The sequence below is a fragment of the Cervus elaphus genome, chromosome 23 (assembly GCF_910594005.1).
Source record: "Cervus elaphus chromosome 23, mCerEla1.1, whole genome shotgun sequence".
In the NCBI taxonomy this organism is placed as follows: Eukaryota; Metazoa; Chordata; class Mammalia; order Artiodactyla; family Cervidae; genus Cervus; species Cervus elaphus.
The window spans coordinates 11,675,043-11,699,142 of NC_057837.1; the positions used below are offsets into that span (position 1 = coordinate 11,675,043).

General features: G+C 50.5%; 1 protein-coding gene across 5 annotated transcripts; it reads left to right on the forward strand.

Moving 5' to 3' along the window:
• The first annotated feature begins 1,030 nt into the window (after positions 1–1,030).
• On the forward strand, positions 1,031–23,576 carry LOC122682169. 5 transcript variants are annotated; one of them, XM_043884996.1, is made up of 4 exons: positions 16,549–16,933; positions 20,615–20,789; positions 20,955–21,129; positions 22,652–23,576. In XM_043884996.1, exons 1-4 carry the CDS (start codon positions 16,809–16,811, stop codon positions 22,870–22,872), a joined length of 696 nt encoding a protein of 231 aa, XP_043740931.1. In that variant the 5' UTR covers positions 16,549–16,808; the 3' UTR covers positions 22,873–23,576. The 5 variants fall into 5 exon arrangements, 4 of the variants coding, with proteins under 4 accessions (XP_043740932.1, XP_043740931.1, XP_043740930.1 ...); XR_006337244.1 differs by lacking the exon at positions 16,549–16,933 and having other exon boundaries at positions 19,776–20,789; positions 20,900–21,129; positions 22,652–22,974; positions 23,050–23,062; XM_043884997.1 differs by lacking the exons at positions 16,549–16,933; positions 20,615–20,789; positions 20,955–21,129; positions 22,652–23,576 and adding exons at positions 1,031–1,719; positions 6,772–6,868; positions 10,394–11,488.
• Positions 23,577–24,100: the final 524 nt, after the last annotated feature.

The window sequence follows — 24,100 nt, forward strand, 5'->3', positions numbered from 1 at the left end:
TAAGAGGAAGCACTTGAACGTGGCTTTGTGGGAGGTCTGTTTGTTCATCCCTGAACTGTTTCCTGGGGGCAGGCATGTCCCAGAGGCAGCAGGTGTCACTGTGAGCCCACCTCCCTTTCTGATGCCCTTTCTGTCCTCTCGCAGCTGTGACTTGTTACCTGAGGAGCCCAGACACACGTGAGCTTCTTTAGAACAAGGTCACATCTGTCACTGTTTCCAGCAGGTCTGCTCTCTGCTTTCAGTGTTCACACAGTGTAATGGGAATTCCATTTATGTGCAGCAACTTACAAAATGCAAGTCACAGAGGGAAACATGAATGAAATCCGTGCTTTCCATCTTCCCCAGGACTAATGAGAGGCTGGAAGAGATCAGCACCAAACTTGAGGTGGAGAAACAGTAGAAGAGATCTTTACTCAGCACTCCTAGCAGCACGCTAGTCCTGGAGCCCTCTTCTGTTGGAAATTTCAATCCTACTTCAGGGTTCAATGCAAATCTTCTTTCAGGAGCAATTGTAGAGTTTTCTACCTCAATTCCACACGGTTCAAATGACAGCGTGGAGACTTACTTGACCGAGGTTAGTTCTTTTTTTTTCACTGGGTTTCAGATTTCTGATATAAATGATCCTTATTTTTAATTTGGTGAACTTCTGAGATGTTTTTTTGAGTTATGCACTGTAAAGCTATAATCAACTGTGATAATCAAGGAGACATTTAATGATTTTTTTGTGGTAGATCTCTCGTTTTTAAGAGATACTTCTTAAATTCTTAAATTTCTTGAAAAGCTGCATTGAAATTCTACTTTAGAAATGAAATCTTATTGTCTAGTAACCGAAAGTGTACTTTCACATGTTTGATTTACTTTCTAATTGATTTCACTTTGGCAGTGGTTCACAATCATTTCCAGGCTCTGCTGCTCCCACCACAGTTTTTCTACCCCAAAGTGGAAATGACTGGCATCTAAACACTAACCACATATGGGTGTTTTTTATTGGAAGGAATCCTAGAGAAATCCTTTTTATGAATTAAACAAACTTGTGATACATAATCAAAAGATTAATATCTGGTTTTAGGTTAACATTTTTTGTTTTTTTCTTGTACAAGCGTAGAACTTTAATTGCTATTTTACTTACAGAATTTTGGTTTCAATTTCTAAAACATATCTTGCTGAGCAGTTGTAGAATGTTTCTAAGTTTGTAGTTTAAAACTCGGAAATGAAGCTCAGTTTTGTCTCTGTCTTGACATCACCTGGATGAATGATGACTGAGATAGCAATGAAGGGGAGTCTTTAAATTGCAACTAGTTTTCATTGTGAAATCATTGTGATTAAAATGTCCATTTCAGTCAGTGCACAGGGGTTTATGGTTTTTGATGGTGTTTCCATGATGGTGATGCAGAGAAAAGCAGCCCTTGTTAAAGGCAGTCTCAACCTGTTTTCCCATTTGGCTTCTTGCCATCACAGAAGAGCAATCTAAGGTTTCTTCGACAGCACTGGAGCTACGTTGCGTCCTTGAGAGCTATGAACCTGGAGGACGTGCTCTCGCTGCGCAATCACAGCGGGCCTCCAAGCACTTCATCCCAAGTCAGAGACCTGCCCCCGCTGAGGCCTAAGAGGAGGAAGGAAAGGCTTGACCCCTGTCCCAGGGGCGGGCTGCCTACCACAGACCCAAGGTCACGGTGCTGTGCGCACATACATCTTTTCAAAGAAGAGATTGGGAACCAGGCAAGCACTTCTTAGTTCCTTCTCCCAAACTCACCCGTTGGGTAAATCTGGCTTCTTATGAGGAGGGTAGGAGTATAAGTGCTCCCCTTGAAACTTCAGGCTGAGGAAATGAAGTTCAACTGCAACTTCTGACCGGATTTAGATGATAGTTGAGATTACACTCACGCTTTTTGTGTATACCGACTAATGATGAGAGCCTGGATAGAAGTATGCTAAACAGTAAAGAGAGATCTGTTGTGTGTTTTAAATTTTGTCCTCAATAACCCAAAATGTGGATAATTCATTACTGAGTCATTTTAGCAAGCCAGGTTCTATCTAGAGGAAGTGAACATCCTTTTAAGGTTGAATCTCTTCACTTTTCTCCTGGTTGATTCAACTTAAGATTCTCTCCTTCAAGTTCCCTGTCGTCTGTTTAAAAAATATGTATGTTTTCTAAATTAACTATATCGACTGCGACAGATAGGAATTTGATATTGATTTATTCTTGTTCATGCATTTAAAACATATAATTTACTTTGAATGTCATGTCACACAAGTATTATTGACCTGTATAACGAGGTTTTACATGGTCATTTTGTCTATATTATAGCTTAAAATCTATGAGTTTTTTTCTTAATCTGAATAAGTAGCTGTCCTAGGACTCTGGACTCAGTCAGAAGGACATGGCCTTTGTTACTTCTTTTGTAGAATTAGGAATTTTGACTAAATCCATGACTCTCATACCTTACAAAAAGATTCTTTTTTTTCCCCAAAGAAAGGAACCTTTCTTTTAAAAAAGAAAACTCCTGCAGGGAACCGTGTTACATAAAACGTAGACAAGCATAGTGCCTTGTAGCTGAAGAGCAACCAGAGGCCCTGCAGCTGTGACTTCTCTGTTCCCCAACCCTGCAGTGACCCCTGTGGGACCTTCCCCATCTATGGGACATAGTTCAGAAACACACTTAGGAGAGAATCCCTCTGGCTAAACATCTTCAGAATCGAAACTTGCTGGGACACTGTTTCTTGTTTGTAAATTTTGTCACCTTTCTGTCTTTTCCTTAAATGGAAAAGTTTGAAGAAAATCAGAGATGTGTTGTTCTCCTTCTTAACATTCGACTTCAGACTTCTTCCTCCATTTGAACATGATTTGAACGTGGCAGGCGGATTCTTAACCACTAGACACCAGGGAGGTGCACACGTTCATTTAAAACAGTGCCTGAGAACTCCCTGGTGGGCCAGTTATTAGGGATCTGGGCTTTCACTGCCAGGGGCCCTGTTCAGTCCCTCGTTTGGAAATTAAGATCCCACAGTCTGGGAAAAAACAAACAAAAAAACAAACCGGAAACAAAAAAGCAGTGCCTATAGTTGTGTTGGTCATCTTACCTTAGAAGGAAGAGTATTTCCCCCCACAGAATTCAATAAAAGTGGTCTCATTTTGAATGAGAAAAAAAATCTAGCCTAGAAAGATTCCTGAGTTGGTTCTTGGGCAGAAACAAATGAAGAGCAACCTGAAACGCCTCCCTGGTGGCCCCGGGGGAGCTTCGAGGTGCCTCTGACTCCTGTTAGTTCCCCCAGAGCCTGTGTGGCCGGTGCTGCCAGCAGAGCTGCTCCTGGGGCGAGGAGGGCTCTGCCTCTCACACCCACCCCGCGGGCTTGGTCACTTTCCCTCTACTGCTCTTTCTTTATGGACTTCAGACTCGGGTGTGGCAACTCCCCTGGTGGTCCAGTGGTTAAGACACCATGCTCCCACTGCAGGGGGAACTTGTTCCATCCCTGGCTGGTGAACTAAGATGCCAATGCCATGCGTGGTCGGCTAGAAAAAAAAAAAAAAAATCGGGTGTGATTTTTTTCGCTCATGTCCTAGCCCCTCTTGATATCACCTAGAATTGTATTCGAGGGCTAGGTGAGTAAAAGGCACATTTGTGAAAATTAACACTGGTTAAAACAGCATAAACAGGTTATCTGGTTTCCTTGATGTGTTTTATCCCGGCCCTCTGTCCTTTTGTGAGCTGTGATGGGAGAGGACACAAACACAGTCAAATGGTATCAGATAAAACAGCAGCACACTCAGCCATCAGATTCCCTCCTGTTTTGTTTTGTTTTGTTTTGTTGTCGGTAACTCTACACAGCCTGTGGGATCTTAGTTCCCAACCAGGGATTGAAGCTGGGCTCTTGGCTGTGAGAGTGCAGAGGCCTAGCCACTGAGCCACCAGAGAATCCCCAAATCCCCACGTGTTTGATGGGTCAGAGGGAAGCTGATAAGTATTATCAGAGACGCAAAGGAAATCTGAGACTGGATCAAACAAAATGGCATTTCATTCTGTTCCCAGGTAGTCAAGGTTTATGTTGTTGTTGTTTTTTAATATTTACTTATTTAACTTCAGCAGCCTTCCCTGCAACATGCGGGATCTTTAATTGGGGCATTCGATCTCTTAGCTGCGGCATGTGAGATCTCGTTCCGTGACCAGCAGTGGAGCTGGGTCCCCTGCATTGGGAACTTGGAGTCTTAGCCACTGGACTACCAGGGAAGTCCCTCAACAAGTATTTTTGAGCACTTATTATGTGCTAGACAATATGTAGCAGCTCAGAAGGTAAAATGAAAGTAATACAATATCTCTGTCAAATGAAAGCTATGCAAGAATATTCTTTCTAGTATTGATCCACATGGCAAAAGTCTTGACGCAGCCTTTTCAATTTAAGATTAGTTAAGGTCCATATAGTCAAAGCAGTGGTTTTTCCAGCAGTCATGTAAGGATGTGAGAGTTGAATCATAAAGAGGGCTAAGTGCCAAAGAATTGATGGTTTTGAATTGCGGTGCTGAAGAAGATTTTTGAATCAAAAGGAGATCAAACCAGCCAATCCTAAAGGAAATTAACCTGGAATAGTCACTGGAAGGACTGATGCTGAAGCTGAAGCTCCAATACTCTGGCCACTGATGGGAAGAGCCAACTCATTGGAAAAGACTCTGATGCTGGGAAAGATTCAGGGTAGGGAGGAGAAGGGGACAACAGAGAATGAGGTGGTTGGATGGCATCAGCGATATGACATGAACTTTGGAAAACTGGGAGATGGTGAGGGACAGGGGAGGCCTGGTGTGTTGCAGTCCATGGGGTCGCAAAAAGTTGGACATGGCTTGTGACTGAACAACAATAAATTAATAGATCCACCAGATGAAATTGATGCATCATCGTAAAAAAGAAGTTTCAGACATTGTTATACTAGCAGTTTAGCAAATTCACACCCACCTTCCAGTGAGGGCTACTAGAATGGTCAGTCCATACAGCACAAGGAACACTCGCCACAAATAAACAAAGCCTGCAGCAACGAAGACCCAACACAGCCAAAAATAAATAAATAGATTTTTTTTTTTTTGAAGAAAAAAGGTGAAAGTATGTCTCCTTGAGAAGGTGAATTCTGCTCAGTTTTGAAGGATATAGAGACCAACACATCCAGTAGACCTTTGTTGAGTATTTACAATGTGTCAGCCATGAGACCACGTGCTAGTTGGGGAGCCAGAAGATAAACACACATATAAGTAGTCCACCTTCAGGTCTGATAGTGTATAACCCAGGCAGAGACGTTCCACAGCCAACAGCTGCATTTAGTGTTAAGAGGCAGCAGTAGAAATGTGCTCAATCAAGTTCTGTGCCAGGTGTGGGAAGCATGCTTGGAACTAGAGCCCCAGGCCTGCTTCTCTAGCACATACCGGTGACATTTTGACCTACAAGTATCTCCTGCGTTGATTTCTTTCTGTGTGACGTCAGGTGAAGCACAGGCAGAGAAAAGAGTTGGGAAGTGTGCAGCTCAGTGAACATCCCTGGGCCCCCAGCATCCTGCATCCCTCCTCAGGTGCCACTGGGGTCCCTCTGGCTCCGACAGTTCCCACTGTCTTGATGAGAACAGCAGAGATTTGTTTGCCTGTTTCTGAACTTCATACAGGTGGACATATATACAGCACATGCTCAGTGCATACTCTGGTTCTGTTACTCAGTATCATGTCTGCAGTCTGTATTCAGAGAGTGCAGGTCAGCGTGCATTTATTGTCTCTGTTAGTGTTTTTTGTTTCCCCTGTTGTCGTCTTTCATTGTCTGACTGAGTCACAGTTTATTTACCCATTTTCTTTAAGTACATCTGGATCATTTCTAATATTCTTTTAATAAATTATGTTTTTGCTGAAAAAAGAAAGTGAAATGAAAACATTTCAGACAATCACACTGAAAGAGGTTAGCACCAGCATACTTAAGCAAAACGTAAGTCTCAAAGATCTATTTCAGATAGATGGAAAACTATCCCAGGCAAAAGGTCGGAAATGAAGGAAGAAATGAAAAACAAAGTGGCAAATATTTGAATAATTCTAAATGAACATTGGCTATATAAAACAAAAATATCTTGTACAGAGTTAATATAAATGATAACACAGACACAGATTATCAGACGTGCTTTGTGTAGTCCCTGAAGAGGGTAAAGCTTTTAAGCTCCATAAGAAAGCTAGTCTCTAGGGTAAAAAGCATTAGTGAACTGAAGTGGGTCAGCATTGTATAGTGACAAAAGATTCAATTTGCCAAGAGGATATAAATGTATATTCTGTGACCCAGCAATCCCATTCTTAGGTGCGTATACTCCAGAGAAACTCTTAGGACATATGTTTGAGTGTTCAGAGCTTTTTTTTCCCCCCCAGTGTAGGGGCGGGGTATTTAATTAGGAAAGGAACCTTGGTGGAGGACTAGCCTAGGTGCTGGCATGTTCTCTTTCTTGGTGGGTAGTGAAGGCATGGATATTTCTTCATGTGCTAATGTTTGTGGTCATCAGACGCCTCTTTTTTGCACTGTTTTCTAACTATCTTATCTAATTTCCTTTTATGGTGTTGTTGATAGTGTTTTTTGGTGAAGGGCTTATGATTCACTCTTAATTGGTTAAAAGGTTTTTAAAACCTTAAGTAAATATTTGAAAAAATAAATGTCCTCAGTGCTGAAGGCAACATAAGAATCTTCCATCTGAGAAAACCCCAAAGGCCAGTGTGTTATGTATGCAGCCTGTTGAAAGCAGTTTTGACCGCTTTTCTCAAATTCACAGGTTAACTTCGAGGAATTTAAGGACGGTTTCATGGCTGTGTTGTCATCACAGGCTGGTCTTGCCTCCTCAGATGAAGACAGTGGGCCTTTGGAGTCAGGTAAGAGGCCTTTCTGGTCTTTTTTACATCTCTTTCCGTGATTCTGTGACTTCTGGAATATGATGATGTACCTGAACAATGCAGCAGGTCTATGTTCCCCAGCTGCATGGACTGGGACCATGGACTGCAGCACTTGGCTTTTTTTCTTCTTTGGCTTCCTGATTTGTGAAATGATTCTGCAAGGGGAAGACTCTTGTGTTTTCGTCTGCACTGCACAAAATCCTGTGAATACCCTGGCACTTCTGGTCACCAGATCTGTGTAGTTTCCCCCGCGCCAGGCCATTTTGCAACACCAGCTGGGTGTCCTACAGTTCAACTCCATTCTGACACCATCCCCCTGGACACAGCTTCAGACCCCACAGGCTAAGACAGCAATGCCTTCAGACAACAATCTCAAGTCCAGCTTGTCTTCTTTGCTTCTGACCCACTGCTAAAGATCAGAGGCGCCCACGGCCTCCTCAGGTTCAATTAATTTGCTAGAGCAGCTCAAGGAAACCCATTACTGGATCAGCAGTTTATTGCAAAGGATGTAACTCAGGGTGAGAGGTGCATGGGCTGTGGGAAGAGGCTCAGAGCCCTCACACCCTCTCTGGGCCTCAGTCTTCCCTGGTCTCCCCATGTTCACCAACCCAGAAGATCTCTGAATGCTGTCCTTTTGGGGTTTATGGAGGTTTCGTTACAGAGTCATGACTGATCCAGTGATGGGGCATCAGTGATTGAATTCAACATCCAGCCTCTGAGCTCTCTAGAAGTCAGGGGTAGGGCTGAAAGTTCCAACCTCTAATCACATCCTTGGTTTCCCTGGCAACCAGCCCATCTCAAGGTGTGGTTCTCAAAGTCACCTGATCAGCATAAACTTGCGTGTGGTTGCTGTTATCACTTAGGAAATTGGAGGGTTTTAGAAGCTGTGCAAGAGATGGGAGGAAGACCAAATTCATGTTTATTCCAAGTCACAGTCTCAGGAAGGTCAAGTAATATCTAGTGTGGTCCTTACATTGTAGGGTATAGACAAGATAAAGTGGGTGTGGAGAGGTGGAAGAATTTGATCATCCAAAGCGCAGTGCAGGTGTAAGGTGCTGGCCAGGCTGGGAGGCTGGTGGAGCAAGCAGGATGCCAGCAGCTGAGGCAGCCCTCCGCCTGTCTTCTATCTCAGACAATAGTGCTCTGTGCTCCTCCAACTTCTTAGACCCTGGTTTCCGGTGGGACCCGTAAAACAAAGGTAATATTTCAAAACAAGTGAAGAGGGGCTTTGATTCTTGTCAGGAGGTGGAGGTAGAATTCTGGAGAGAGGCCCGCCTGGAGTTGTGGCCTGTGGGTCCACTGGGAAGGTGATGGCGGACGTGCTCCTTAGAAGATGGGCCAACTCCTAGGCTGGCAGCGCCTGCCGTGCTCTGGCCGGATGACCCGTCGAGGCTGCATGTGAGGAGTGCTGGGAGGGAGAGTGCAGTGGCCAGCGGGTCCGTTCCTCCTCCACGGTCCGTTCCTCCCCCACAGTGCCGGGGTTCAATGCATCTGCCCCACACAGGGCCCTGGTCGGCTCCCAGACCCCGGGAGGGGCCTTGGTCAGGAGCAGGTGCATGACTGGGGCAGCGGGTGCCATTGGGAGGTTTGGGGCTTTGTACCTTTCATGTAGATTCCAGTGAGCCCCCCAGCGACCCCCACCTCTGAAATTCTGTGGCTGATCATTCCCATTACTCAGGTGAGGTTTTCTAGTCTGAAGCTAGGGCCTAGAGGAAGCACTTGTGGCCTCCCCTGGGGCTGAAATCGGTTGGTGTCCCACAGCCTGCTGCTGGAGCCACGTAGGAGCTCTGACCTGGGGGAGAGGAGGCTGATGGGGCAGGAGTCTGATAAGGGGGCGGAGTCAGAACGGGGGTGGAGTCTGATAAGGGGGCGGAGTCTGCCAGGGGGAGGAGTCTGACAGGGTAGAGGAGCCTGACCGGGGAGGAGCCTGATACAGTGGTGGAGTCTGCCCTGGGGGAGGAGCCTGACGGGGGAGTTGTCTGATAAGGGGGTTGGGCGTGACAGAGTGGGGGGGTGCAGAGGAAGTCTGACTTGGGGAGTAGTCTAACCAGTGGTAGGAGCCAGCTTGTCAGTGGCCGCCCTGGGACCTGAAGGGTCTGGTCATTGGTTGCTTTGTCTCAGGTTTCTCTTCCCTGAAGTGGGAAGAAGGCCACTTGCCTTTCCCGACTTGGGGTGTGATCGTGTGACCCTGGACATGAAGGTGCCTGAGAAAGGCCACGCCCGTGTCATCGCTCCCTTGTCTGTGCTGGAACTCCTGTGAGTCCTCCACTTGTGTCCTCTTCGTGACTGGTGCTTTTCTCTGCCAACCCCCGTTTTGTTTTGTGTTGTTTTTCTCTTCTTTCAATTTTCAGAACTTTCCTCAATTACCCAGTCAGTGGGTGGGTCAGTCATAGGCCTGCCTGAGGTGGCTCGGCCAGAGCTGGTGCACAGGGGCATCCCCTGTTGTGAGAGCCCAGTGAGCCCTGCCCCGGCCCTCCGGGGGTGTGTGCTTCCCATGCGGGCCACCCTCGCGGTCTCCCCCATGGACTTCATCCCTGCTTCCCCGGCCAATCCACAGCATCCCTCTCTCCGACTTTCTAATCTGCCTGCTGGTCCTTCCCAGCGACTCATGCCACGATTGGAAACATGTGCTTTGATGCTCCAGGAATGTGTGTGGCACCCTGGGGCCAAATGGCTGGGGTTTTGAAGAACATTCTGCTTCTCAGTCATTCTGCTCCTTCAGTGAAGGCCATCACAGAACACGTAACCAAAAAAGTCTTTTTTTAATTTTTGCTTGTTTTATCTTTTGGCCATGCCTCTCAGCATGCTGAGAGCATTCTGCTCCTATGAATAAATATGCACACACAGGAGGCACAAGGCTCGGTTGACCTTGTGGTCTGCCGGCCGTCTGGGCAGCGGGTGGGGACTGGCCGTGACCCCCAGAGCTTCCCACTGAGAGGCCACAGCTCTGTGCTCTGTGGGTGGTGAGACGCTGCCCCCTCCTGGCCTGATTTGCTGCTTGGACAAGTTCCTGGGGACCCATTTCCCCCTAGTGGAGGGAGGAGGTGACACTTTCAGAGAACATCTATGAACCTGTCCTTATGTGTGTGATTTCTGGGCGTCTCGTTGCTCTGAGGAAAGTGCTGAGCAGCGGAAACGATGAAGAAAGGGGTACCATATCAAGGGCAGGTGGGCCTCCAGACGCACACCAGGGGTTCTCAGGAGGGGAGAGGCAGGAGCCCATTCAGGCCAAGGGCGCAGACGTGGTGCTGGGTCACGACCTCCAGTGAGCAGTGAGTTACTGAGCCCCAGGCGGGGGTCCGCATGCTTTCAGGCGCACCTGGTTTCCCGAGTGTGTCCCCGCTGCCCACTCCCACCTGACATGGCCTTTCTCTTCCCGCTGTTCCCCGCTCAGAATGCAGCCACAGCCTGTGTGTAGACAGAAACCAGAGCAGGTGCGGAGCCTGCATGCAGGCCCCTGCTCCCTGCATGGGGTGCTCAAGCCTTCCGTTTGCTCCCTGTCAGTGGGACCACCCCCTGTTCTCCAGCAGCCCCAGGAGTTCCGACATGGGGAGAGTGTACAGGACCGGACCCTGCCCATGATAACCTCACAGAGTCCGGGAACATGGTCATCCTGCCCTAGATGTCCTCTGTCACATGGAACTCAGCATCTTCCTCCCAAGACTCCTTCCTTGTCCTCAGTTTCTGTGCGTCGCTGGCATCACTGTTTCTCCTGGAGGCCCGGTTGGACCCAGCCTCCTCCTCTGATGCTCCCAAGGTCAGAGGCTGCAGGCCAGTTTCGGGTGAGGCGGAGAGAGAAGAGGTGGTAGTTAGTCCCTGGGAACATGACCCACCGGTGTGAAACGGTCTGTTTCCCTGTCCTGGCCTTGCTTCCTGGGACCCTTTGCCTTTCTCTCCAGCTGGCCCCTTCTGGGTGCTTCCCTTGGAACCCGCGTTCTCTCCTGGTCACAGCCCAGGCCTCACCCCTACTCCCCAGTCTCTCTGGCCACTCAGATTCCTGCAGAGGCAGTGTCATTTCTTCTCTGCTTGCGGAGTCCCCATTGCTCCGCAGATGTGGGCAGGTAAGGAGGGAAGAAGGAAGTTCAGGGGTGTATTAGGGCTTGAGGGAGCCTCATGAATCCCTAGCCGAAGTCCACACCTGCCTCTGCACCCGACTTTCGACCCATTCGGAGTCTGAGCCTTCGTGACTGTGCTGAGTTCCTTGCCTCTGTGTCCTGTCCAGGTGGGGTCCTGTAGTGGGGTGGGGTCAAGTGGGTGGGAAATGACCTTCTGGTCACTAGAGCACTTGGATTATTGTAAGGTTATTTCTTTGTGTAAAAAGTGCTCGGGTCTGGTACACTGGGAAGACCTAAGAGGATATGGACGGAGAGGGAGGTGGAAGCGGGGATCGGGATGGGGAATACATGTAAATCCATGGCTGAATCATGTCAATGTATGACAAATACCACTACAATGCTGTAAAGTAATTAGCCTCCAACTAATAAAAATAAATGAAAGAAATAAAGAGCTAGATTTTTAAATTAGTTTTCTATCACATAGAAAAGCATATTTTGCTTGGAAACACTGAAGCAACACCGAGCGTTTAGTATGGAAAGTCCTGTCTCCTAGCCTGGCTGTCTCAGCCCCAGGCCCACGTTGGCCCTTCCGCGTGTTCTTCTGGCGTTTTCTCTGTCTGTCCCCAAGAGCTACATGGCACCTCCGAATCTGCATCTTCGTAAGCACAAGTGGGCCCAGAGTCTGTTTTAAAGAGCCCCACACACCTCCCATTTTCTTTCCAGTTGCCTCCCAGGCTGTGCCCTCAAAGGCCATGAGCAGCTCTAAGTGGTCCGGCTGTCGGAGCCAGCCCGAGCCCTGTGGCGCTGCAGGTGGAGCCCCAGGTTTACCGGAGCAGCCGGTCACACCCAGTGTGAGAAGCCAGCTCTGCTGCTCCGCGTCCCTGCAAAGCGTCGAGGTGGGTGGACCCCCCCGGGCACCTCCCCCAATCACTGCTCACATGACATGACACAGGAGGATGGGAGAGGGCATCTCATCGCTGGAAGAGCAGCTATTTGGGGACCTACATTCGGTTTTTAGGTGTCTCTGGGTCTCCCTGTCTGCAGGGCAGTTCTGGCCACGGAACATCCTCCTTCAGAAACGGGGACCTCGGAGGATCCCACTTCACCACCACCCTCCCCTGGCCCTGCAGGAGGAGGGAAGGTTATTCGGCTGAGGGCAGAAAAAGCAGGTGTGCCACAACCACGGTCACCCGCGTCCAGCACTTGGACCAAGGCTCACCCTATACAACTTGGCCGGCTCATGATGGATGCCTCCAGGGCCCTCACTGAGACTCCTTGAGCTGTCCACTGCGGGAGCCTTTGGGCCTTCGTGTCAGAAAGGACATCCACGGGGCAGATCCTCCCCCTGCGGGTTAATTGTGGCTGACATCCTTCTCTTTCTGTTTTTCTAGAGTCTCAAGTCTGATGAAGAAGCCGACAGTGCGAAGGAGCCTCAGAATGAATTGTTTGAAGCTGAAGGTAAAGCCTGGCCTTGTGGTGGATGCCCCCTTTGGTCAGTGCTGGGCTGTCAGACAGCAGGCTGCCAGGAAAGGAGAATTTCCTGGGAGGTGCCTAGTGTGGGTGGTCTCTCTGAGATTCCTGAGGTCAGACCCTTGGGCAGGGACTGCTGGCTAAGAGAGCAGCTAGTTGGTTGGCTAGGGTCACAGTGATCCTCGCGACCAGCAGGCATGGGCCAGGGGCCTCCTTCCTAATGTGCCGGGCCTGGGCCAGCAGCCTCCCCCCTCACCAGAGGCCCTGACTGTGCCCCAAGTGGAGGGCGAGACGTGGCTCTGGTCCTGGGAACCTGGCAGAGCTCCCGGAAGGCAGTCACAGGTGTGCTCAGCAACGCTGGGTGCACCAGCACGTGGGTGTGCGGGCTCCTTAAGGACGCCTCTCACCATGGTGAGTCACAGGGCAGAATGTGCAGGACCGCGGCTCCAGCGGGAGGCCAGAACTGACCTGGGGCTTCTCCTGAGTGAGAGGTCTGCACTGGTGCTGAGCACCGTCCAGACTGTGGTCCTCAGGGCCGAGGCTGTTGTTGGCTCAGCGCTGAGCGTGGGGACGTCAGGCGAATGAACCACGTGTCTGTGCTACTGGATGAAGCAGATGGACCTCTCTGTGTCCAAAAATCACTTCCTAAATTAACTGGACTCAGAGTAAATCTAGGGGACAAGAGGAAGGGCTCCGGGGAGGTTCTTCACTGAGTGATTTTGGGCCCTCTGCCCAGAAACAGGTTGGGTGCTTCTTTCCTGCCAGGTTAGAAGTGACACTCGTGCACAGACACTAACGTCAGACCTTACAGGACTTATTCACCTTCTCTGCCAGCGCTGAGAACACACCCTGGTTTCAGAATTGCTTTTCCCTTTTTTTCGCTCCTGCGTTTATTTATTTAATTTTTAAATTAAAATGTATTTATTTGGCTGTCAGATCTCAGCTGTAGCCTGCAGGATCTTCATACATCATTTGGGACCTTTCATCGCAGCACACAGGTTTCTCTCTAGCTGCAGGGCACAGGCTTAGTTGCTCCACAGCATGTGGAATCTGAATTCCCTGAGCAAGGATCGAACCTGAGTCCCCTGCATTGCAAAGTAGATTCTTAACCACGGGACCATCAGAGAAGTCCAAGTTTTTCCATTTTTACCTAGAACGTTCAGATGTTTTAATCTGGAAGGGGTCTTGGAAGTGGCCCTCCCCTTGTGTTTTCCTCAAGCCGATATACAGCGTCATTCATGAGCAAGGAGGCCTAGCATTCCTCAGGAAAGAACTTTCTGATTATTAGTTGGGTTATCACAGTAAATGCCAAAATGACTCCTCCGGCTCCAGACCACTGACTGAGAGCCGGGGTCTGGTTAGGTGCAGCGGATCCTCGTCCTGTGTCGGGCAGGGTGGTGCAGTCTGGGCGTGGAGGGAGCTCTGCTTTGAAGCCTTGCTTATCTAGAGAGAGCTCTTTGTGGGCACCCCAAGGTCTGTCCTCTCCCAAAGGGTGTTTCTGTGGCCAAGCTGCATAAACCTCAGTAAGCCACCTGGCTAACCTAGAAAGGCTATGAAACCTGGCTGTCTGTCACCCAGACTCGCAGCTGAGTCTGCATCTCAAAGACACTTATGGCTCCTGATGTGAGGTGGTATGGAAACAGCTCACCTTGGGGTGTTTTTGCTGGGAAGAAAAAAGAAAGAAAATAGATAACACTCAACCTCCATCCAAACTAGCTTTTGGTGCTAGTTCCAGTTTACAAGAGATGTTAGTGATGGAGGTCCAGGAGGACGGGGACTGAGGGGCGTGTGGGAGGTGACCCAGCAACTCTGTGGGAGTAGCCACACACACTGGGAAGATTCTGCTTTGATTCTGAGTTGAAGAAATCAGCTGTCGGGAGGCTTGGGAGAGAACTGGGATGTGGTTGTTGGGTTGTAGGGCCACGTCACACTGGGGTCAGGAGTGCATTCGAAACACTCAGGGGTGAGAACACGGCAGCTGGGATTTGCCTTCAAATACTTGGGCCAGGGACTTCTGTGGTGATTTATTGTTTAGGACCCTGCACTCCCATTGCAGAGGCCCCGGTTTCCATCCCTGGAGATGGAGAACTGGAGCCCCCATGCTGTAACATCAACCTCAGAGTGGAGGGGGCCGCTGCTCCTCCTTGTTCTGGTCCTAACAGCAAATGTGTGTCTCAGGGCCCTCCCTGGGACGGGAAGCACAGCTTCCTGGCCTCACCTCAGCCTCACCAGTCAGCTTTCCACCTGAGGGATTTTTCTGCCCTTGTCTCCTGCCCTGAATCCTGAGGACATGTGCCCTCCACTCAGGTCCCCCCGCCTCTTCTGAAGCCCATCTTGGATTTCTCTGCACAGACTGGGTTTCCCTCGGCTGGCGTGTGCCTTCCAGGCCCACCTTCTGGGAGGACAGGCGAGAAGCCATTGCTTGTTCAGAGAGAAGTTCCCTCGGGTGGCTCCGCATCTGCGTCCCCCCGCATGGCATCAGGCAGACGGCCCTGAGCCCTGTGCTCCGGTCGTCTCCGTGGAGCCTGCAGTCCCCGCAGGTCCTCCTGGCACCCTGTTCCCTGCTGCAGGAGTCAGGGGGAGGCCGCGCCCGCCGAGCACCGATGGTGAGGTCACAGAAGGTGCGTGAGGAGGCCGCGGTCCTCATGGCGCTGATGCCCGCATGCAGGTCCTGGAGGAGAGTGTCGGCCAGACCACCCCGTCGTCCCTCGTGTCCCGAGTGCTCAGGCCCCCGCCTCTTCTGCAGCATGGATGATGGCAGCGGGTCCTCCTTCCCAGAGCAGATCATCTCCTTGTGGGCCTAGGAGGGCGTTCACAATGGCAGGGAGGTCCTGCAGGTGGCGGCCGGTCTTGCAGCTGCCCCAGCAGAGGCGTCTGGGCGGGGGAATTAGAGGGAGATGCTGCCCATGAGGGAGGTTGGACAGAGAACCTCGCAGACACATGCCCCATGGAAAGAAGGCCCATCATCCTCCCTTTTTGCTTTATTTTTTGATATCGATAATGTAGGACATCTTAACTTAGAAACATAATAAGTAAACAGCAGAGAAATCCCGCAACCTGAAACAAATCCCTTAGAGGGTAGGTTTCAGTATCTCAGACTCACCCCACAGTGCGTGTTGGCCTCCGAGCCGATCCTCGGCAGCCTTGGCCTGCTCCCCCAGGAGCTGAGCTTCTGCCAGTAAGAGCCCCGCTGCGGGGGATGGGGCGTGGGGTGTGACTGGCCAGGCTGGCCTCCTTGCCCAGGGCGCAGGCAGCCAGCAGGATGAGAAAGGATGCTTCCATCACGGTCACAAAGCACTACATAGCGATTGGGCCAAGAATGCGTTCCGTTTTAATTGGGTTTGGCTCCAGTTTGGCAGGATATTCAGGCCATCCGTCTACTGAACCGGTTGGCATAGAGATTGTTATTGTGTTTTTATTGATGCTCTGAAGCTACAGAAAAGGTTGGCAGTAATTCCGGTCTCCATCCTCAAGACTTTGCATCTCGTTAGGTACCGACAGATGAAACATCTGATGTCAGGCAACTCTGCAGAGGGGCCCAGAGGAAGACTGCTTTGGGAGGATGAGGAAGGGAGACAAGCTTGGTGCTTCTCCAGTGGGAGAAACAGGCACCAGGATAGCCGGTGGACTGAGCCTCGAGCAGGGCCTGGGGTGACCGGACAGAGACAGGCGTCGCTTCTGCTCTGGGCAACTCCCTGGCGCTTACTCAGGTGCCAGGCTACAGGTGGCAAGGCTGTGACCGGGCAGGATAATGGGTGGCCAGCCTTCTCCCCTTCATGCGTCCAGTCCCAGGTTGGGTGCTGGGGATCCCTGGGTCTGAGGTCTAGCTGCAGGCAAGACGGAGCGAGGATAATTTCCCACCTCTTCTAAGGCCGTCTGGAGAAGTGAACAGTGCCCGCCCCGGGCTCGAACCTCCTGGGTCAGAAACCTGGTAGAAACCCCATTGCAAGCCAGTTGGCTTCTTGCTGTATGTACTTCTGTAAAAGAGACTCAATAACTGCAGAAACCATCCTGGAAGGCGGAGGTTCAGGTTTCCCAGGTGGCCCTAGTGGTAAAGAACCCACTTGCCAGTGCAAGAGGCGTGAGAAATGCGAGTTCGATCCCTGTGTCAGGAAGATCCTCTGGAGGAGGGCATGACAGCCCACTCTAGTATTCCTGCCTGGAGAATCCAATGGACAGAGGAGCCTGGAGGTCTCAGTCCATAGGATTGCGTAGAATCGGACACGACTGCAGTGACTTGGCACGCACGCACAGGAGGTGGGTGAGAGCCCAGCGCCAGCCACTGCTCAGCACTCTTAGGCCAGCTGAGTTTGTTCCTTCAGACCAGCTCGCTAGACCCAGAGCAGTGTCCCCAGTGATCCCTCCCTCCTTCCTGCAGGAAGCAGGTGGAGCAGATGGCCAGGGAGCGAGATAAGGTGAGACAAGACCTGGAGAAAGCTGAGCAGAGGAACCTGGAGTTTGTGAACGAGTCCGACGACCTCCATTCCGCCCTGGAGCATCTCGCGGAGGAGAAGGTCAGGTAGGTCTTGCCGCGATCCTGGCCCAGGGCGGATGGTGGACACAGGCTGCTGCCAGCTGAGGCCCTGCGGTCTCACCTGAGCCCACAGCAGGAAGCCCGCAGACCAGGCATCACCCATGCAGTGGGCTGAGTGGACTCCCGCAGAGTCAGCCCGGCTGGTGGCGGGCAGCCTGATTGCACACGCCCTTCCTCTGCAGCCAGTGCTGCCCTCCCAACGTGCCCACAAGATAATGGTGACTGATTTCAGGCCATCAGTCGGGGAGCTGAGAATGGATTTGCGTTGGTCTCAGCCTGGTTGACCTGATTTTCCCGACCACCCCGAAGGGACTCGGTGAAGTTCTTTCTGCATCGGAGAACCGGAGACTCGATATCTCCATCCAAAAATCTGGTTGGGGGACACAAGGCCTCGAGGGCCATGTAGGTGTTTGGGTTTTGCTCCATGAGTAACACAGTATCAGCGGTACACTTTTAGAAATAGTGTTTGCCGTTCTGTTAGGTTACTTTAACAGAAAAGTATTAAGGGATACATGTTCATTGTAGAAAACTTAGAAAATACACACACAAGGAAAAATAAAAACAAACATTTCACGTCCACAGATGTTATCACTCCTAACATTTTTCCTGAGTCCCTCGTTTCTTCCTGTCCACGTGGTTGCTTTCAGAGAGGTCTCCTTGCTGTGATGTTGCATATGTTTTCTGAGCACCTGTCATGTGGCTCTGGCATATGTTACTGCAGCTTTCCTCTTTAAAGAGGGAAGTGATATGATCAAGTGTGTAAAACTCGCCCCAAGATCTGCAGGCTGTTAATGTTCATCAAACTGTTTCCCTGAGTGACAGCTGCCCTTGCGCCCCAAAGCTCTGCGGTGAGTCTGAGGGAGGCCGAGCCAATCATTTCTTGTTTCGGACCACAATCAATTGATTGTGGACCCAGCCAGGCTCTGCGGAAATCAGAGTTTCCACTCATCTTCAGCCTAGATATACTGGCTTTGAGAATCCTGTTAAGCAAATGTTTTAGTGCTGTTGTTGTTCAGTAGGTCATGTCTGAGTCTTTGTGACCCCATGGACTGCAGCACACAAGGCTTCCCTGTTCTCTACCATCTCCTGGAGTTTGGTCAAACTCATGTCCATTGAGTCAGTGATGCCATCCAACCATCTTGTCCTCTGTCATCCCCTTCTCCTCCTGTCTTCCATCTTTCCCAGCATCAGGGTCTTTTCCAGTGAGTTGGCTCTTTGCATCAGGTGGCAAAGTGTTGGAGCTTCAGCTTCAGCATCAGTCCTTGCAATGAATATTCAGGACTGATTTCCTTTCGGATGGACTGGTTGCATCTCCTTGCTGTCCATGGGACTCTCAAGCATCTTCTCCAACAGCAGAGTTCAAAAGCATCAATTCTTCGGCACTCAGCTTTCTTTCTGGTCCAGCTCTCGCATCCTTGCATGACTAGTGGGAAAACCATAGCTTTGACTAGATGGACCTTTGACAGCAAAGTGATGTCTCTGCTTCTAATATGCTGTCTAGTTTGGTCATAGCTTTTCTTACAAGGATCAAGCATCATTTAATTTCATGGCTGCATTCACCATCTGCAGTGATTTTGGAGCCCAAGAAAATAAAGTCTGTTACTGTTTCCATTTTTGCCCTCTCTGTTTGTCATGAAGTGATGCGACTGGATGCCATTATCTTAGTTTTCTGAATGTTGAGTTTTAAGCCAGCTTTTTCACTGTTCTCTTTCACTTTCATGGAGAGGTTCTTTAGATCCTCTTTGCTTTCTGCCATAAAGGTGGTGTCATCCGCATATCTGAGGTTATTGATATTTCTCCTGGCAATCTTGCTTCCATCTTGTGCTTCATCCAGCCTGGCATTTCACATGATATACTCTTGATATAAGTTAAAGAAGCAGGGTGACATTATACAGTGTTGACATACTCCTTTCCCAATTGCAAACCAGTCTGTTGTTTCATGTCTAGTTCTCTCTTTTGCTTCTTGAAACCTGCATACAGGTTTCACAGGAGGTAGGTAAGCTGGCTTGGTATTCCCATCTGTCTAAGAACTTTGCACAGTTTGTTGTGGTCTCCACAGTCAGAGGGTTTAGTATAGTCAATGAAGCAGAAGTATATGTTGTTTGTGGAATTCTCTAGCTTTTTCTATGACCCAGTGGATGTTGGCAATTTGATCTCTGGTTCCTCTACCTTTTCTAAATCCAGCTTGTACATCTGGAAGTTCTCGGTTGGCATACTGTTGAAGCCTAGCTTGAATGATATTGAGCATTACTTTGCTAGCATGTGAAATGATTGCAGTTTTGTGGTAGTTGGAACATTCGTTGGGATTGGAACACAGGGAAATAAAATCTGTCAGTATTTCCACTTTTTCTCCTTCCATTTGCCGTGAAGTGATGGGACTCGATGCTGTGATCTTAGTTTTTTGAACGTTGAGTTTCAAGCCAACTTTTCACTCTCCTCCTTGACCATCATCAAGAGGCTCTTTAGTTCCCCTTTGCTTTCTACCGTTAGAGTGGTAACATCTGTATATCAGAGGTTGCTGGTATATCTCCCGGCATTTTGGATGAAATACTCTACGTATAAGTTAGATATGCAAGGTGACAATATACAGCCTCGATGTACTCCTTTCCCAGTTTTGAACTAGTCTGTTGTTCCGTATCCAATTCTGTTGCTTCTTGACCCACGTACAGGTTTTTCAGGAGACAGGTGAGGTGCTCTGATATTCCCATCTCTTGAAAAATTTTCCACAGTTTCTTGTGATCCACATAGTCAAAGACTTTTAACGTAGTCAATGAAGCAGAAGTAGATGTTTTTCTGGAATTCTCTTGCTTTTTCGATGATTCAGTGGGTGTTGGTAATTTGATCTCTAGGTCCTCTGCCTTTTCTAAATCCAGTTTGGACATCTGGAAGTTCTTGGTTTATGTACTGTTGAAGCCTAGCTTGAAGGATTTTGAGCATTACCTTGCTTACATGTAGAATATGTGCAACTGTGCAATAGTGTGAACATTCTTTGGCATTGCCCTCCTTTGGGATTAAAATGAAAAATGACCTCTTCCAGTCCTGTGGCCGTTGCTGAGTTTTCCAAATTTCCTGGCATATTGAGTGCAGCACTTTAAAAGCATCATCTTTTAGGATTTTAAATAGCTCAGCTCCACTAGCTTTAGTGATAAACTAAGATTTGGCACTGTTTTCCCTGCTGATTGGACTGGTTGTTGCAAAAGATCTCTGCAGCGTCTGAGGGGAAGGGCCCCCGCCCTGTCTCCTGTCTGCCTTGGGATTCGCTGTGTGCTGGTTTTCCAAGGCTTGTGTTGGAGGCTGGCTTCTCTGCGCCTTCAGTCACCAAGGGCCCTGATGCTGCCTTTATTTACTGGTGCATTTTTTTATGTTGTGGAGAAGGTTGAATGGCCAAGGGGTGCCAGAGACCCACCCAGAGGTCACCTGCTAGCTCGCCCCATGGGTCGAGGGACCCGCTGGCTCCCTTGTCTGTGTGGGGTCACCTCCGCCAGCCCCGACGGGGGCAGCTCATGAGGCCTCCACTGCTCCACAACACTGCAGGTCACCTGTCAGGTGGGAACAACGAAGTTCCCAATGCCGAGGCCGAGTGCGCTGACGGGAGACCCCGGGGAGGGAGAGGCGCAGGTGGCGCCCCCGGGGAGCCTGATGCACCGTGAGCCGTGTGCCTTGCAGACGCCTGGAGCAGGGCTGCCAGGGGAGGATGATCCTCCAGTGGTCCGAGGTGGAGGTGGAACGCTCGAAGTTCTGGGAGCAGGCCAAGCGGCAGAGGGCCAGGCTGGAGGAAGACCTGTGGCACCTGCAGGCGGAGGAGACGGGCCTCCGCGAGAAGCTGACCCTGACCCTGAAGGTGGGGGGTTCAGGGTGCTGCGGGGTCCCTCCTCAGGGCCCCCCAGCTGAAAAGAGGGAGGCCACATTGCCCGAAGCTCCCTTCTTCACACCCACCCCTTCCTGGGCCAGGACTGAACCCTCCCCGCGGCCCTGGGAGCTTGACACTAAAGAACGTTTTCTGCAGCCACAGAGAGAGCCCATTTCTCAGCCGCAGCGGAAGCGTCCTGGCTTCTCCAAGAGAGTGCAGCCCTCCTCTGCAGCTGTGTGGGCTGCAGGATGGGGGCCGCGCCTGCCTTCTGATTGTTTCCTGTGTCTGCGGACACCACCTTCCAGGTTTTCCACTGATCACGTTAAAAAAGGTAAAAAGAAATAGGTGGCATTAATTTTAATAACATTTTATTTACTCCATTACTTTCACAGTGTCATCATTTCAACATGTAGTCAATATAATCACATTTTAAGTGGGAGATTTTGCATCCCTCTTTGGGAGCCTGGTCTTTAAGATCATTGTAGCGTATATGCTGCACACCTCGATCCAGACTGACCACGTCAGAGATGCTCGGTGGCCTGTGTGGGGTCACTGTGCGGCGGGGCGCCAGGGCGCACACACCCGCCGCCCCACGGGCCTCCCTGCAGCTCTCGCGTCCTGGCCTTGCCCTTTCCCCCGGGACAGAGGTGCTCACTCTGGGGAGATTGCGTGTTTGCTCAGGAGTTTCTGAAGGAGGTTCAGTGACTCTAGTAAACATGCGCTTCCTCTAAGATCTGCAGGGCCTGTCCCTTCTCCCACGTGGCCTAGAGCCCTCAGTTAGAGGCTCCTCCTCCCAGGGCGGGTGTGGACACAGGCCAGGCACTGGCCTCCAGGGAGTTCAGAAAGAACTGACAAAAGATGCCTGCAGAGGAACCTCAGATTAAAAATCAAAGAGGAGGGACTGCCCTGGTGGCCCAGTGGTTAAGACTGCACTCCCGATGCAGGGGACACGGGTGTGATCCCTGTTTGGGGAACTAGGATCCTGCAGACTTCATGGCGCAGCCCCCAAAAAAGGAAAATCAGAGAGGGATGTGGGGCCTTGAGGCTGCACCTGGTGTTGGCTGCTTTGGCCTCCCCCACAGGCAGGGTCCCGGGGGGAGGAGCCAGCTGGAAGTGGCATCGCATGTGGCGTCCTCCAGGTCAGGTGAACACGGCCCACCCGAGGCGGGGGGAGGAGCACATGGACTCACCGTCATGGGCGCACGTGGTGCTCGGATCGAGGGACCACCTGGGAGAGCGGACTGGGAATGCCGCCCTTCCTGGTCCTATACAAGACAGGTAGCAAGTGGGCTTGTTGAGTTACATTTCATTCTTTGAGTGGATAAACGATGCTTGTTACAGACGCAACCCTACCTCTTTTATTTTTCCCTCTGTGCTATGCAGCTTGCAGGATCTTAGTTCCCTAACCAGGGAGCAAACCCGCATCCCCTGCAGGGAAAGCACTCAGTCCTAACCGCTGCACCGCCAGGAAGGTCCCAGAGACCCTTCCTGTTAAGCCTCATGTCCCCCCGAATCTCCCCTACCCCTTATGAGCATACTCCCCCAACTTCTTGTGGTTTCAGGTGTTCAAAGGTCTCTGTGTTTTCTCCATTTCTCATTTTCACTGCAGTTTTTTCCCCCGAGTCCCTTCTGTGTATCCGGTGATGGAAGGTGGTGCCAGGCATAAGAAGTTGGGAAATGACTTCTGCTCCTTGTCGCTCCCGGAGCAGTTCGGGTCTAGTGTCGGTGCCCCGTCTTGGAAATCAGGACCCGCTCTGCTGGGGCCTGAACTGTTCCCCGGGTGCCGGCCCCGCACCCCGCTCCTGGGCCTGGTGGCCGCAGTGGCTGGAGGACGTGTCTGGCTCTGCCCACAGGACCTGCAGGACCGCAACAACAAGCTGCAGGCTTCAGTGCGGGAGCAGCCCAGCAGCCACACGCCCTCTCTGCCGTCTGTCTCGGGCACTTCCTGTGGACAGGCACAGGAGCCCAGTGCTGTCCTAGTGCTCCACCCAGGCCCCAGGCCCGGCGGGCTGTGCTGGTCCTCTCTGCTTCTCCTGACTCACGGCACGCCTTGGCTTGTTGGCCCCACAGCTAACGTCTCGGTTCCAGTCTGAGTGGTGTCTGGATCATTGGACAGGGTTTCCTGGGCACCTGCCACGTGCTGTCACAGCTGGGTCTGCAGCCGGGACTGAGACAGGTGTTTGCAGCTTTCAGCCCCAGGGGGTTGGGCAGAGAAGGCTCCATCCTCTGACATCTGTACCCCTTGTTACAGGCCTGTTCAGCTCTGATGTTTCCTCCTGGGTCTGTCTGGGTAGATTGCTTCAAGGCATTTGGACATGGCCAGTTTTCAAAACTCCCAACCGGGCATTTTACTGAATGGTCCTCAGCTTGAATGCCTGGTTAGATGCCTTCTTTATGGGACCATCTTCTTTACTCTGATGTGTGGTCTTTCGTGAAACTGTCTTTGGAATACATTCCCTCAGTTTTTGTTTATCTGAAAATGTCTCAAATTCTCTCCCATTTCTGAAGGCCGGTCTTTCTAGGAGCACAAACTTTGATGCACAGTTGAAGGCTGCCCTCTGCCCTCTGACCTGGGCAGGGTGCTCTGAGTGAGCATCCATTTTCCATTGCTGCGGTGATGAGTTACCAGGAAATCAGAGGCTTAAAGCATCACAACTTCGGATTTCACGGTGTTTGAGCCTGGAATTCAGAAGTGGGTACGACTGGGCGGGAATCTCGGTGTTGGCCGCCGCCTTCCTTTTTGGAAGCTCGGGAGGAAACCTGCAGGCCTCCCATTCTTGATCCACACCTTCCTCCTCTCACGCCAGCAGTGACTGGCTGGTCCTCCTCACGCTCCATCCTGACTCCCAGTCTTCTGCCTGCTCTTCCACAGTGGAGGGCCCACTGGACAGTCTAGGACTCTCTTTCCATCTAAGGGCAGTGAACTAGCAGCTTTAATTCTGTTTGTTGCGTTGATTCCCTTTTGCTATGAAATAGCACATTTGCAGGTTCTGGATGCAGACGTCTTTTAGAGGCTGTTTTTCTGTCCCCACAGGAGGTGACCTGAGTTGTGTCCTCAGGTTGCTATTAGCTTCTCCATCTTTTGTGGTTTTTCTTTGGTGTGTTTAGGTGTGTATTTCTTTCATTTTAACTTTTATTGAAGTGTTATATGCACACACACAAAAATGTACATGTGTATGCAACTGGAAGAATTGTTGATAAGTAGGACACATTTGTGTCACCAACACCCAGAATATGCCCTCCAGGGTCACTATTCCAAGTCGGGATAGTGCTAAGCCCTGGGGAGCTCTGGAGAGCCCCAT